This window comes from Trachypithecus francoisi, unplaced genomic scaffold, assembly GCF_009764315.1.
Source record: "Trachypithecus francoisi isolate TF-2019V2 unplaced genomic scaffold, Tfra_2.0 Lachesis_group11, whole genome shotgun sequence".
Taxonomy (NCBI): Eukaryota; Metazoa; Chordata; class Mammalia; order Primates; family Cercopithecidae; genus Trachypithecus; species Trachypithecus francoisi.
Window position 1 is genome coordinate 10,199,979 of NW_022681456.1, and position 12,133 is coordinate 10,212,111.

Below are 12,133 nucleotides of genomic sequence, written 5' to 3' on the forward strand. Positions count from 1 at the left end.
GTGAGAATTTGAATGGACTTCAGGCTGACGTTCCTACTTGCTGTGAACTAAACAACTGGGGGCCACTGTTTTAGGCCAACGCAAGGGATGGAGCCCCTTTATCAGACTTTTCCTCTCTCTGTCTCTCTCCCTAAGTGGCTTATTTAAGAACTTCTTTCAACCGTGTCTACTGGTATTCCTGAGAGTTCTCGTAAATGTTTTTCTCAACCTTGTTAGCTACCCAGTAATGCTTTAGCACCTGGGTGACGCTCCAATGTCCAATAGAGAGCCATACCCCGGGGAAGTCGCCTGACTGGCCAGGCCCTTGCTTTTATCACTTAGCAGGAGTCTTGCCTGTTGTCACTGTGAATTCTCCCTGGCTGCGGTCCTTGGAGTAATCTTGCTGAAATACTATCCTTAGCCGGGTGTGGGTGGCGTGCACCTGTAGTCCCAGCTACTCTGGAGGCTGAGGTAGAAGGATAGCTTGAGCCCAGGAGATTAAGGCTGCAGTGAGCTGGGATTGCACCATTGCACTCTGGCCTGGGTGCAGAGTGAGATCTTGTCTTTAAACAATAAATAAATATAAAATTTATTTATCGTCCATCCTGAAAACCTTCCCTTGGCTTCATGTTAACAGTATATGACCTTTGGAGGTGACCAAATGATATTTATGGCAAAACTTCAGCCATCTGGGGCTTGGGTTTTAAGGCGTGGTTTCATTTTCCAGATAACTGAGTATGAGCCTCTTCCAAGCACTGTTTTCTTTTCTTTTTTTTTTTTTTTGAGACGGAGTTTCACTCTTGTCCCCCAGGCTGGAGTGCAATGGCGCGATCTCAGCTCACTGCAGCCTCTACCTCCTGGGTTCAAGCGATTCTTCTCCCTTAGCCTCCCAAGTAGTTGGGACCACAGGCTCCTGCAACCACCCATGGCTAATTTTTGTATTTTTAGTAGAGACGGGGTTTCACCATGTTGGCCAGCTGATCTTGAACTCCAGACCTCAAGTGATCTGCCTGCCTTGGCCTCCCAAAGTGTTGGGATTACAAGTGTGAGCCATTGCGCCCAGCCCAGTTTAAAAAAAAAAAAAAGTGATTGCTTAGGGGCAAATCTTCATCAAATATATTCTTTGTCACTTAAATAGAGGTTGCTATGAGTGCACTCTGTGCTTATCTTGTTTCATCTACTTCCCAGACATAGCCCAATGGAAGGAATAAAATAGATGCCAATAAATGTTTCTTATTGGATTGAACTGAAACCAAACTTTAAATCACTCAGAGTCTCCCCTTGGGATGCAGTGATGTCATCTGCCCCTAATGGCATGGCTCAGACCGCTGACTTGTGAATGTCTTATGTCTGTGCTTCTTAGTTTTATTTGATCTGGCTGCTTTTCCATGACCAGCTATCATTACTCGCTGTGTCAGTACCAGGGAAATAGATGCTGTAGCTTGTTAGGATTGTGAGTAAAACAAGAGCACAGTGTTCTTACCCTGGCCCTTGCTAATGGAGTGACAATTCTTTACTTCCCTGTGACTGTTTATTGATCAGAGAGCTTAAACACAGCCTCTCACTTGTACTTTTGGTAGCTGTTAGCAAACAAGAAAAATAAAGGTTGGAAAGGAGAGAACCTGCTCAATCGAAGTTGCACCGTTGGATCATGCCTGATCAGAGGCCAGAATTCCAGCCTCAGGTCTAGACCGGGCCTTTCCTCTGTGCTACGGTATTCACCAGCCTTTGCAAAAAGTGACTGTCCTGTTCTGTCCTCTCTCTCTCCCAGGGGTCCTTGGTGAATTTTGTAATGGTTATTTAAGGAACCTTGCCTAGAAGTCCCAACTTGCAGTTCCCCATTGACGGGAAGGCTTGGACTCCAAGATGATTATAAAGGAATATCGGATTCCTCTGCCAATGACCGTGGAGGAGTACCGCATTGCCCAGCTGTACATGATACAGGTGGGTCGTGGGGCAAGGGTGGGTCATGGGGTAAGGGTGGGTCGTGCCAGCGCACAGACACCACATGTGGGTTAGGTGGAGTTGTGGCCTTCACAGCGCAGTGCCTGCCCCAGAACTTCCTGGTAAGTGTGAATTGTGCTGGACCCCTGGCCGCTAGGCACGGTGCTAGGCACACAGGGCACACCATGGGCACATGGCATTGGATTGCTTTCCGGTGCTGTGTCCTACCACCTACAACGTGAACACTTGCCCTTGCATTCAGCACCATTATCTCCCTGGCCCAGACGTATCCCTGTGTTTCCCTATGTTTCAGTTTGCCTGGGCTGCCATCACTAAATACCACAAAGTGGGGGTGTAGAGGAACATACTTCCTCACAGTTCTGGGGGCCGGAAGTCCCAGATGAAGGCCTGGCAGGTGCAGTTTCTGGTGAGGGCCCTCTTCCTTGCTTGCACATGGGCACCTTCTCCCTGTTTCCTAACATGGCAGGGAGTGAGCAGCCTCTGGTGTCTTCTCTCTTTCTTTTTCTCTTCTGTTTTTATTTGTGTAAATGTATAGGATACAACTGTAACTTTGTTGCATGCGCAGATTGGAAAATGGTGCTTGTAGGGTATCTGTCACTCAAATACACCGTACTCATTAAGTAATCCCTCATCTTCCAGCCTTCCTTTTCTTCTTTTTTTTTTTTTTTTTTTTGAGATGGAGTCTCGCTCTGCCGCCCAGGCTGGAGTGCAGTGGCTGGATCTCAGCTCACTGCAAGCTCCGCCTCCCAGGTTTACGTCATTCTTCTGCCTCAGCCTCCCGAGTAGCTGGGACTACAGGCGTCCGCCACCTCGCCCGGCTAGTTTTTTGTATTTTTTAGTAGAGACGGGGTTTCCCCATGTTAGCCAGGATAGTCTCGATCTCCTGACCTCGTGATCCGCCCATCTCGGCCTCCCAAAGTGCTGGGATTACAGGCTTGAGCCACCGCGCCCGGCCCCCTTCCTTTTCTTCTAAGGACACCAGTCCCATTGTGAGGGCCCCACCCATATGATCTCATCTAGACCTGATTACCACCCAAAGGCCCCTTCTCCAAATACCATCACACTGGGGGTCAGGCCTTTTGGAGGGACACAGACATTCAGTCCATAACACCCCATTCTACAGACAGGAAGGCACGTGAGGCCCAGAGATGTTAAATTCTTGCCAAGGAGCACAGGGCCTGTCTCCTAGCTCCCAGCTCCATGCTTTCCTCACCACCCTGACTGCTTGCAAAACAGCAGTGTCAGACATGTGGCTCACTTACAGATGCTCGCAGGAGTTTGAGGATGACAGGCTCCTTTGATGAGCCAGAGACTCTTGCTTAGGAGACACCTCCAGTCTCGCTACTCAGTGCCTGACCAACCTGGAACACAAGACCTGGCTGCCTCTGGCTGACCCCAGATGGGACCACTGCTCCCACTTGCTGCGGTTCCGGCTGCAGTCCTTTCTATGTAGAGGTTCCATCCCAGCTCTCCTGCTGGCCTCCTGTCCACCCTCAGTGCTTGGCATGGCCTAGCCCGGCAGCTTTCCTCCAGATCATTCCCTAGCCAAGGCTTGCAGGCTTGCACCCTGGGTCCCTGGGTGTCTTTGGGCCTCCCACACTTATCATGAACTTGCTGTCGGCCTGGCTCTGGCTCCTCTGGGCAAATCAGTGCCTCCAGTCCCTGTGACCCAGTGGGGCTTGCCCTCCTCCAGCTTCTTGCTGTACAGCCCCTTAATTACAGCATCAGACTGAGTCGTTGGTGTTGGGGAGAGGCTTCGTCAGGCAGGGCCTCCACCTCCCATCTCTGGCTTCACCTGTTGGGCTCCCACCTTCCACCCAGGTCAGGGGAGGTAGCTATGAGCTCCCAGCAGAGCCTACAGCCCCAGCCACCTTTTGGGAGGAGCTTGAGGAAGTTGCATGGGTTTGTCCAGGCTCCCCTATGTGGGAGCCTTGGCTGGGAAAAGAACGGAAGGTGAACCCAGCCTCTCTGGGGGGCTGTTTGCTCTGAGCTGCTTCAGAAGGCCACTCAATTCCCTCTTGAACCACTTACCCCATAATTATTTCTAGAGAGTGGAGAGAGAGGAAGAGGCTTAAATCAGCCCCCCATCTCTGAGCACTCTGGAAATAGCTCAGCCTATTCAAGGACCAGGCTGATCTGCCAGTGCTGCTGTTGTCTTACTGCTTCTCAATTCCCACCCAAGCCAGGATGAGCCCAGACCACAGCAGCCCCTCAGCTCCACCTGGCCTCCTGGTGGCTGTCAAGATTGGGAGGACTGACCTCCAGCCCCTAGGAGATCCCAAAGCTGTTCTGGGCATAGAATCACCTCTGGGCTCCTCAAAACACCTGTCACTCCAGGTTTTTGTTGTTGTTGTTTGTTTGTTTGTTTTGTTTTGTTTTGTTTTTTTTGAGACGGAGTCTCGCTGTGTCACCAGGCTGGAATGCAGTGTCATGATCTCGGCTCACTGCAACCTCCGCCTCCTGGGTTCAAGCAATTATCATGCCTCAGCCTCCCAAGTAGCTGGGATTCCAGGCACATGCTACCACACCCAGCTAATTTTCGTATTTTTAGTAGAGACGGGGTTTCACCGTGTTGGCCAGGATGGTCTCGATCTCCCGACCTTGTGATCTACTCACCTTGGCCTCCCAAAGTGCTGGGATTACAGGCGTGAGCCACCACGCCCGGCCACTCCAGGGTTTTTTTGAACACCTATCCTTATGCCGCCAATGAATGTAATTGTTAAGCATCATATAGTTCCCTGTTAGATGCTCAGACCTCCCTGCACCTGTGCAGCCAGGCCCCATCCATCTAGCCGACACATGCAGTGTCTTTTGAGAAGCTCCATTGATTAGGATTGTGGCAGGATGGAAACATCTCCCACCTCACACATCATGAGCAGCAGCACTCTCATGAGATCCTGTTGGACAGATGGGCATCCTTCCCAGCTAGGGAGAGCTACCGTGGCCTCTAAGGGCTGGCTGGAGTTATTGCGGCTGCTCTGAGCTTCCAGAGCCTTTCCCTGTGCCCCTTCTGGGTCAGCAAGCATGTGTGCACACATCTGCTTTCCTGTTAAAAAAGAAAGGTGAAAGAAGCCAGGTATTGCCGGGAGAGGTGCTTCTGTGACAGGCGCTAGCATGCTTGGAGGGGAGATTGGGGGTGAGGTTATTGCTGTTCCTGCTCAGGCTGGCTGGCTGGGCACTTTTCCTCTGGGCAGGCCTGGAGGCTGGGAGTGTGGGATAGACAGCTTGATGATGGGGCAGGGGGTCTGCTGCACATCGCAGGTGCTAGTGCCCTGCACCTGTGTCCTCTGTGTTCTTGGTGTGTGCTGTCTCTGGCCTGAGGACTAATTGCTGTGTCTGAGGTGCTGCTGCCCTCACGTCGTTACCAGGAAGCCATAGGTTCCTGCGAGAACTACTGACTGGGAAGTTTCCCATGTACTTAAGGCCCCTGCTGGCCAGCCCCGCCCCAGCTGGGTCTTAGGCAGATGCATCGCTGGGTTCTGGCCTCCACAGCCCCCAGTTCGAGCTCCAACAAAATGAGCTCCAAGATATTGCAAGCCTGTGGGTCCTGTGCCCTCTGAGGGGCAAGGCGCTGGCCTGCTTACTGTCTGCATGGATGGGGCTCAGGTTGTCAGCTCTCTATAGCATTTGGAAGAAATTCTTTTGGGACTAGGGGGTCTGGGCTTACTTGATTGGGTGTTGTCTTGTTTTGCTTTTATTGAGGTGAAATTCACATAACATAAACAACCATTTTTAAGTGAACAATTCAGTGGCATTCAGTATACTCACAATGTTGTGCAGCCACTAACTTTAGTTCCAAAACACTTTCATCACCTCAGAAAGAAACCCCATATCCATTAAACAGTCATTCCTCATTCCCCCTCCCCACCCCCTGGCAATCACTAATGTACTACCTGTCTCCCTGGGTTTGCCTGTTCTGGGTGTTTCATACACATGGAATCCTTCACTGTGTTGCTCTTTGTGTCTGGCTTCTTTCACTCAGCATCATGTTGTTGGGGTTCATCCATGTCAGAGCATGTGTCAGTGCCTCATTACGTTTTATGGCTGAATCATATTTCATTGTATGAACAGATCACGTTTTGCTTATCCATTCATCCATTGATGGATATTTGGGTTGACATTAGCATACAAGTATCTGTTTTCAGTTCTTCCTGGTCTACACCTAGGAAGGGAATTTCTGGGTCACATGGTGACCCTATGCTTGATGTCTGGAGGAACCAGCAGACTGTTTTCCACAGTGGCTGCACTATTTTACATTCCTACTGGGAATGTATAAAGTTTCCAGTTTCTTCACATCCTCACCAGCACTTACTGTCCTCTTTTTAAATAATGCTACCCTAGTGAGTATGTTTTGAAACAGAAGAGTCCCCAGGTTATCTCAAGGGTCCTTCTGCCCGTCTTTCTGACCAGCCCGCATGCTGTGTCATTCTCAGAGGCTTGTCTGATCTCCACGGGCAGCATGAGTGATTTCTTTCCCTGAATCCTCGCAGTTTCCTGTCGGTCCCACACCTGGGCACCTAGTGCCTTCCACGCTCTTTGTGGGTGTCTGTCTGCTTACTGCTGGACAGTGAGTGTCGCCCGGCAGGGTTTAGGTCTGTGGGTCTGTTTTCCCAGTTTCTGGCTCATATCCTCTTTGGTGTACATGGGCTGCTCCTTCCATCCTCACCGATGGCTCTAGTGCACACACACACGTGTGTGTCCACACACAACATATGTACATGCAAGCACAGCCACCTATGCATACAGGTATGTATACAAATACATGCAGATACATGCACATACCTACACAGACACGTGCATGCACACAGCATGTGCACATATGTGCACATGTATACATGCACCTACTCAGACACACACACACACACACACACACACACCCCACTAGACCCAAGGGGGTAGTGCTCCTGTTGGTTGCTTTTTCTTTTTTTTTTTTTTTTTGAGACAAAGTCTCACTCTGTTCCCCAGGCTGAAGTGCAGTGGTATAATCTCAGCTCACTGCAACCTTTGCCTCCTGGGTTCAAGCGATTCTCCTGCCTCAGCCTTCCAAGTAGCTAGAATTACAGGCGCCCGCCTCCATGCCTGTCTAATTTTTATATTTTTAGTAGAGATGGGGTTTCACCGTGTTGGCCAGGCTGGTCTCAAACTCCTGACCTCAGGTGATCCGCCCACCTCAGTCTCCCAAAGTGCTGGGATTATAGGCATGAGCCACCACGCCCGGTCAGTTTCTTTATCTGTAACTTAAGCTAGGCTCTCAGAGAGCATAGTTTCCCATTTTACATATGGGGAAATTGAGGCCCACAGCCAGGGTTGGAGTTCAGATCTCTGGGCTCCTAGGTGGCCTCTTTGGGACCCCTAGTAGGCCAAGGGAGGCTGCTGCCAATCTCAGAGGTGAGGGCACCCTGGCAGGCTGAGAGGACCAGGAGGTGCCAGTATCTAGATTGGGGAGGAGGCAGTATTGGGAGGGATCTCCCCTCTCACCCCCAGCCTGTGCTGTGGCTCCCAGGCCTTAGGGCAGAGCAGGTGGGCAGGAGGGGAGAGGTTCAGGCCACCCCGACTTGGAGACCGGAGGCACGACCTGTGCCCTTCCTGCCACCAAGACCCCTACTCTCAGCCCAATTTCCATCTTGAGAGCTTTTGCCCCTCCCACAGGGCTGGTGTGAATGCCCCTCCTCCAGGCAGCTTCCTCTGCCCCTCTGGGTCCTGAGGGCACTCGTTCTTCTCAGCCCCACCTGCCTGTCTGTCCCCGCTTTGGCCTTTTTCTAACCCACGGTTCCTAGGGCTCTTGTCACCGTAGGGTGATGGACTCAAAAGTGTGAACATACGTCAGAATCACCAGCTGCTCCTTTACATGTGTACAGCTTATTGTATGTCAGTCATACCTCAGTAACACTGCTAAAAAGTAAGTTGAAGTCACTAGACTTTCCTGTGCCCTGCCTGTGCCGAGGGCCGAGTTGCAGAGGGGGATGAAAGAAAGCGCTTCCTATTCTCTGGGAAGATAGATTTCACGTACGTTTCAGCACAGGCTCAAGGGCACAGTCTGCACTGGCCTCCTGAGATGGACAGGCCCTCAAGAAGGCTGCTGCATTTTTGTGGAAAGAATAATAAGAAGACCTTAGTTCATCATTTTCCACTTGTGCCGCTTGCCAGCCAGTGGCAGCTAGGAATAGGCCTTCCTCTGTGCGAGCTGCCCAACTGGAAGGTTGTGAAAAAGATGGGCTGGGCTCGCGTGTCAAAGTGCCTGGCACCCTGTTGGAGCAGCACTCAATATACACCGTGTTAAAGGTGAGAAAACAAAATCATCTGCCTGGCTGGGAGAGGGCCGTCCGTCTGAGGTGTTCAGCGAATGTGTGCTGCCAAGGGAGTGGCCAGAGGTGGCCTGGCCAGGACCCTGGGAGCGGCTGCTTTCAGGGGTTTCTAGGTCTTGGTTTTTCTTTGCATCTTCCCCCAAACTCCTTCATCAGCCCCTGGGGAGCCAGGCCTGTCTCTGCTGTCCAACTGCCACCATCTCTGAAAACAGCACTGCAGCACTGTTTAGGGGAATGGTCGGCAGGGACAATGGGGTGGCTGCTCATGTGGCAGAGATCAGAGTGACTTGAGAAGAGCTTGCTCCTACGTGGCATGACTGAGTAGCTGTGTCAGGAGAGGCCTGCCCCCTTCAGACGCCATCACTGGTAGGGAGCCAGAGGTCAGCTTGGGGAGGACTGGCTGCCCTTGGTGATGCCAGCGTTGAAGTTCCTGGTGACAGGTGGAACTAGAATCCATTCTTCCTTCGACCAGTCTTTACCTAGCATCTATTTCACAAAATACCAAAGTGCTATACAGGGGGTCCCGTCTGGGTCCCAGCGGCTCTGCCACTGACTGCAGCCCTCACACCCCTCCACAGCCCACTGAATCAGTGTCCAGCAAGTGATCAGAACCTGCTTTAATCCTCACGATAACCTGCACAGTTGGTGGTACTCATCCCCACTCATCCCCATCCCCAGATGACAGCTTGAGGCTCAGAGATGTCAAGGAACTTGCCCAAGGGTACATAGCTGGCCTAATGATACCAGTCTGCCCAGAGATGTGGTGGGCTGCCTTTTTCACATTGCTTTTAGTGGAGCACTTGAGGTCTCCTTGTCCACCCCTTCTCTGAAGTTCCAGCTGTTGGAGGTTACATGCTCTCCACCCTGTCTGACTCTGAAGCCAGTGCTCTCCCTTTCACAGCTCTGCCTTCCAGTGCTCGAATACTCAGAACTACACATAGCCCAGGGTCACCTATGGGCAGCAAGGCCAGGGGTGCTGGGGTCAGCATGAAGAGTTGCCATACACTGGGGAAAGTGCTGGTGACTGAAGACGTATGTGACCAAGGGCTGGGTGGGAGGTGGTGAGGACCCCACCTGCCCCACCGAGAGATGAGAGACAGGTGGGGGGGCCATCAGGGTAGTGCGCTTGTTTCTCCAGCAGACAGGCTGAAGCTCACTCACAGGAGGCCATTGTGGGCACACACCCCACTGGTGACCAGTGTGCCCCCCAGAATCTGCATCCACCTGCAATCTCAGAATGTGACCTTATTTTGAAATAGGGTGTCTGAAGATGTAATTTGTTAAGGATCTTGAAATGAGATCATTCTGGATTTAGAGAGGTCCCTGAATGAAGGACTATTTTCCCTATAAGAAAAGGAAAGGACTGAGACACAGGAAAGATGAAGCAGAGATTGAAGAGATATAGCATGGGCCGAGGAGCACCGGGAGCCAGCAGCAGCTGGAAGAGACAGGAGGTATCCTCCCCAGAGCCCGCACAGGATGCTGCTGGGTGAGCCTGCTGTCCTGGGAAAGGCATGAAGTCTGCCTGAGTGGGCAGGGGCTTCTGCGCAGCCACCCAGCAAGGCCAAGGTGGAAGGGACCCTCCTGGACCCTGTCCTGGCTCCACCCTCAGCTGCTGGCAGGTGGGTCACCAGGCCTCTGCCCAAAGAGACTCCTGCAGGCAGCTCTGGACCCCCTGTCCTGCACACCTTCTCACTGAGCCTGCCAGCATCCCAAGTATCTTACTTCTTGGTGCTACCATAACAAAGAACCACAAACTGCATAGCTTGAAAGAATAGACATTTATTCTTTCACAGTTCTGGAGGCCAGAAACCGGAGAGGCAGGTGTCTGCAGGGCTGCACTTCCTCCAAAGGTTCTACGGGTAGACCCTTCCTTGTCTCTTCCAGCTTCTGGTGGCTCCAAGCATTCCTTAGCTTGTGGCCATGTCACTCCAATTATATCGGCAAAGACCCTATTTCCAAATAAGGCCACATTCCAAGGGCCTTGTGGGGACATTCCACCCATTACACCAGGGCATGGGCCAATAGGTAGTCCTGTCTCCACTTATAGTTTGGAAATTGACACCAGAGAGAAGCAACTTGTCCAGGAGAGGGAGTTGGTCAGAGTTGGGACTAGAGTTCATTTATTTGTTCAGTAAGAATTTACAGAGCACCCACCTTATGCTGAAGTCTTTTCGTTGAGACACCTTGGTGCTATGGGCTGAGCAGGCTCTGGAATGACACAGGTCTGAATTCACAGCCTGGCTGTGCCATTTAGTAACTGTGTGACCTTGGACAAGTTTGAGCCTCTCATAGCCTTGATCATCTTATCTGTGACTTGGGGGTAATAGTACTAATACACCTTTCCTAAGGGGATGTTGCAGTAACCAAAGGAGAACTTACATGCAAAGCACTTAACATAGCCACAAATAAATGATGCTACTGGAAGAGGTGGGAGCTTAGAGCACCCAGGAAGTGCTTGCTGTTTTCACTACAAATCTGGTCCGCATAGGCCGGGTGCAGTGGCTCACACCTGTAATCCCAGCACTTTGGGAGGCTGAGGTGGGCAGATCACCTGAGGTTGGGAGTTTGAGACCAGCCTGACCAACATGGTGAAACCCCGTTAGCCGGGTGTGGTGGCCCATGCCTGTAATCCCAGCTACTCAGGAGGCTGAGGCGGGGAATCGCTTGAACCCGGGAGGCGGAGGTTGCAGTGAGCCAAGATCGCGCCATTGCACTCTAGCCTGGGCAAGAGGAGCGAAACTTTGTCTCAAAAAAAAAGAAAAGAAAAATCCGGTCCACATTCCAGGAGCTCTTTTAAAGAGGGAGAGATGGCATATGCCTGCCCTGACCTCACCTATGGCCTCACCCAGAGTCTTGCCTGTTTTTTGTTTTGGAAGGGGACTTAGTTGCTCTGGGCCATGGAGATATAGCACATTTTTGTGCCTTAGAGAGGCCTGTGCCTGTGTATGCATGTGCATCCGTGTGCCTACATGTATGCACGCACACACACACACACCTGCTGTTCAGGAAGCTGACCGAGGATGCCCTTGGCTAGCCCGTCATGTCACCATGGCAACAGATGCTCAGCTTAAAGTCGCCACTGCCTCAAACATGAGGTTTCCTGCATAAGCAGAAAACTGAGCTTTTGGACACTAGGAGGGACATTCGTGGCAGAGAGATGCTTAGAGGTGACCCATCTGTCTCTCACAGTGCCAGCAAGGCCCCTTCCTGCTTGCCATATTTGATTTTTTTGATCTTAGTAAGTGCAAGAGGCAGGATTGGTTTCTGTTCATTTTGTTTTATAACAGCTTTATTGAGATATAAGTCACACACCACATGACTCATCCATTTAAAGTGCACAGTTCGGTGATTTTTAGCCTATTCAGAGTTGTACAACCATCACCAGAATCAATTTTAGAACATTTCTATTACCCCAAAAAGGAAATCACTATTTTCACCCCAGCCCCAGGCAACCAATAATGTGCTTTCTGTCTCTATAGATTCCACTATTCTGGGCATTTTATATAAATGGAATCATACAATATGTGTCCTTTTGTGTCTGGCTTCTTTCACTCAGCATAATATTTCCAGGTTTCATCCCTGTTGTATCATGTGTCAGTGCTCCATTACTTTCTATGGCCGAATAATATTCCATTCCATGGTAGGCCACAGTTTGTTTACCCGTTCATCTGTTGGTGGACATTTGGGTTGTTTCCACTTTTTGGCTACAGTGAATAATGCTGCCATAAATATTCGTGTATAAGTTTTTATGTGGACATATGTTTTCCTCTTCTTGGATATTTACCTCGAGTGGAATTGCTGGGTCATATGGTAACTCTATGTTTAACTTTTTGAGGAACCACCAAACTGTTTGCCACAGCAGCTGCACCATTTTACGTTCC

General features: G+C 50.8%; 1 protein-coding gene across 19 annotated transcripts in view; it reads left to right on the forward strand.

Annotated features, from left to right (window-relative positions):
• The window catches only part of PITPNM2 (phosphatidylinositol transfer protein membrane associated 2), a 171,966-nt gene that overhangs the window by 117,081 nt on the left and 42,752 nt on the right, over positions 1 to 12,133 (forward strand). For all 19 annotated transcript variants that reach the window (XR_004439512.1, XM_033220213.1, XM_033220217.1 and 16 more), the window contains one exon: positions 1,751 to 1,923. Coding sequence is in view for 18 of the 19 variants with exons in the window: in XM_033220213.1 (XP_033076104.1) it covers positions 1,846 to 1,923 (78 nt within the window). In the remaining variant the exon portion in view is untranslated. The remainder of the gene's footprint in view (positions 1 to 1,750; positions 1,924 to 12,133) is intronic.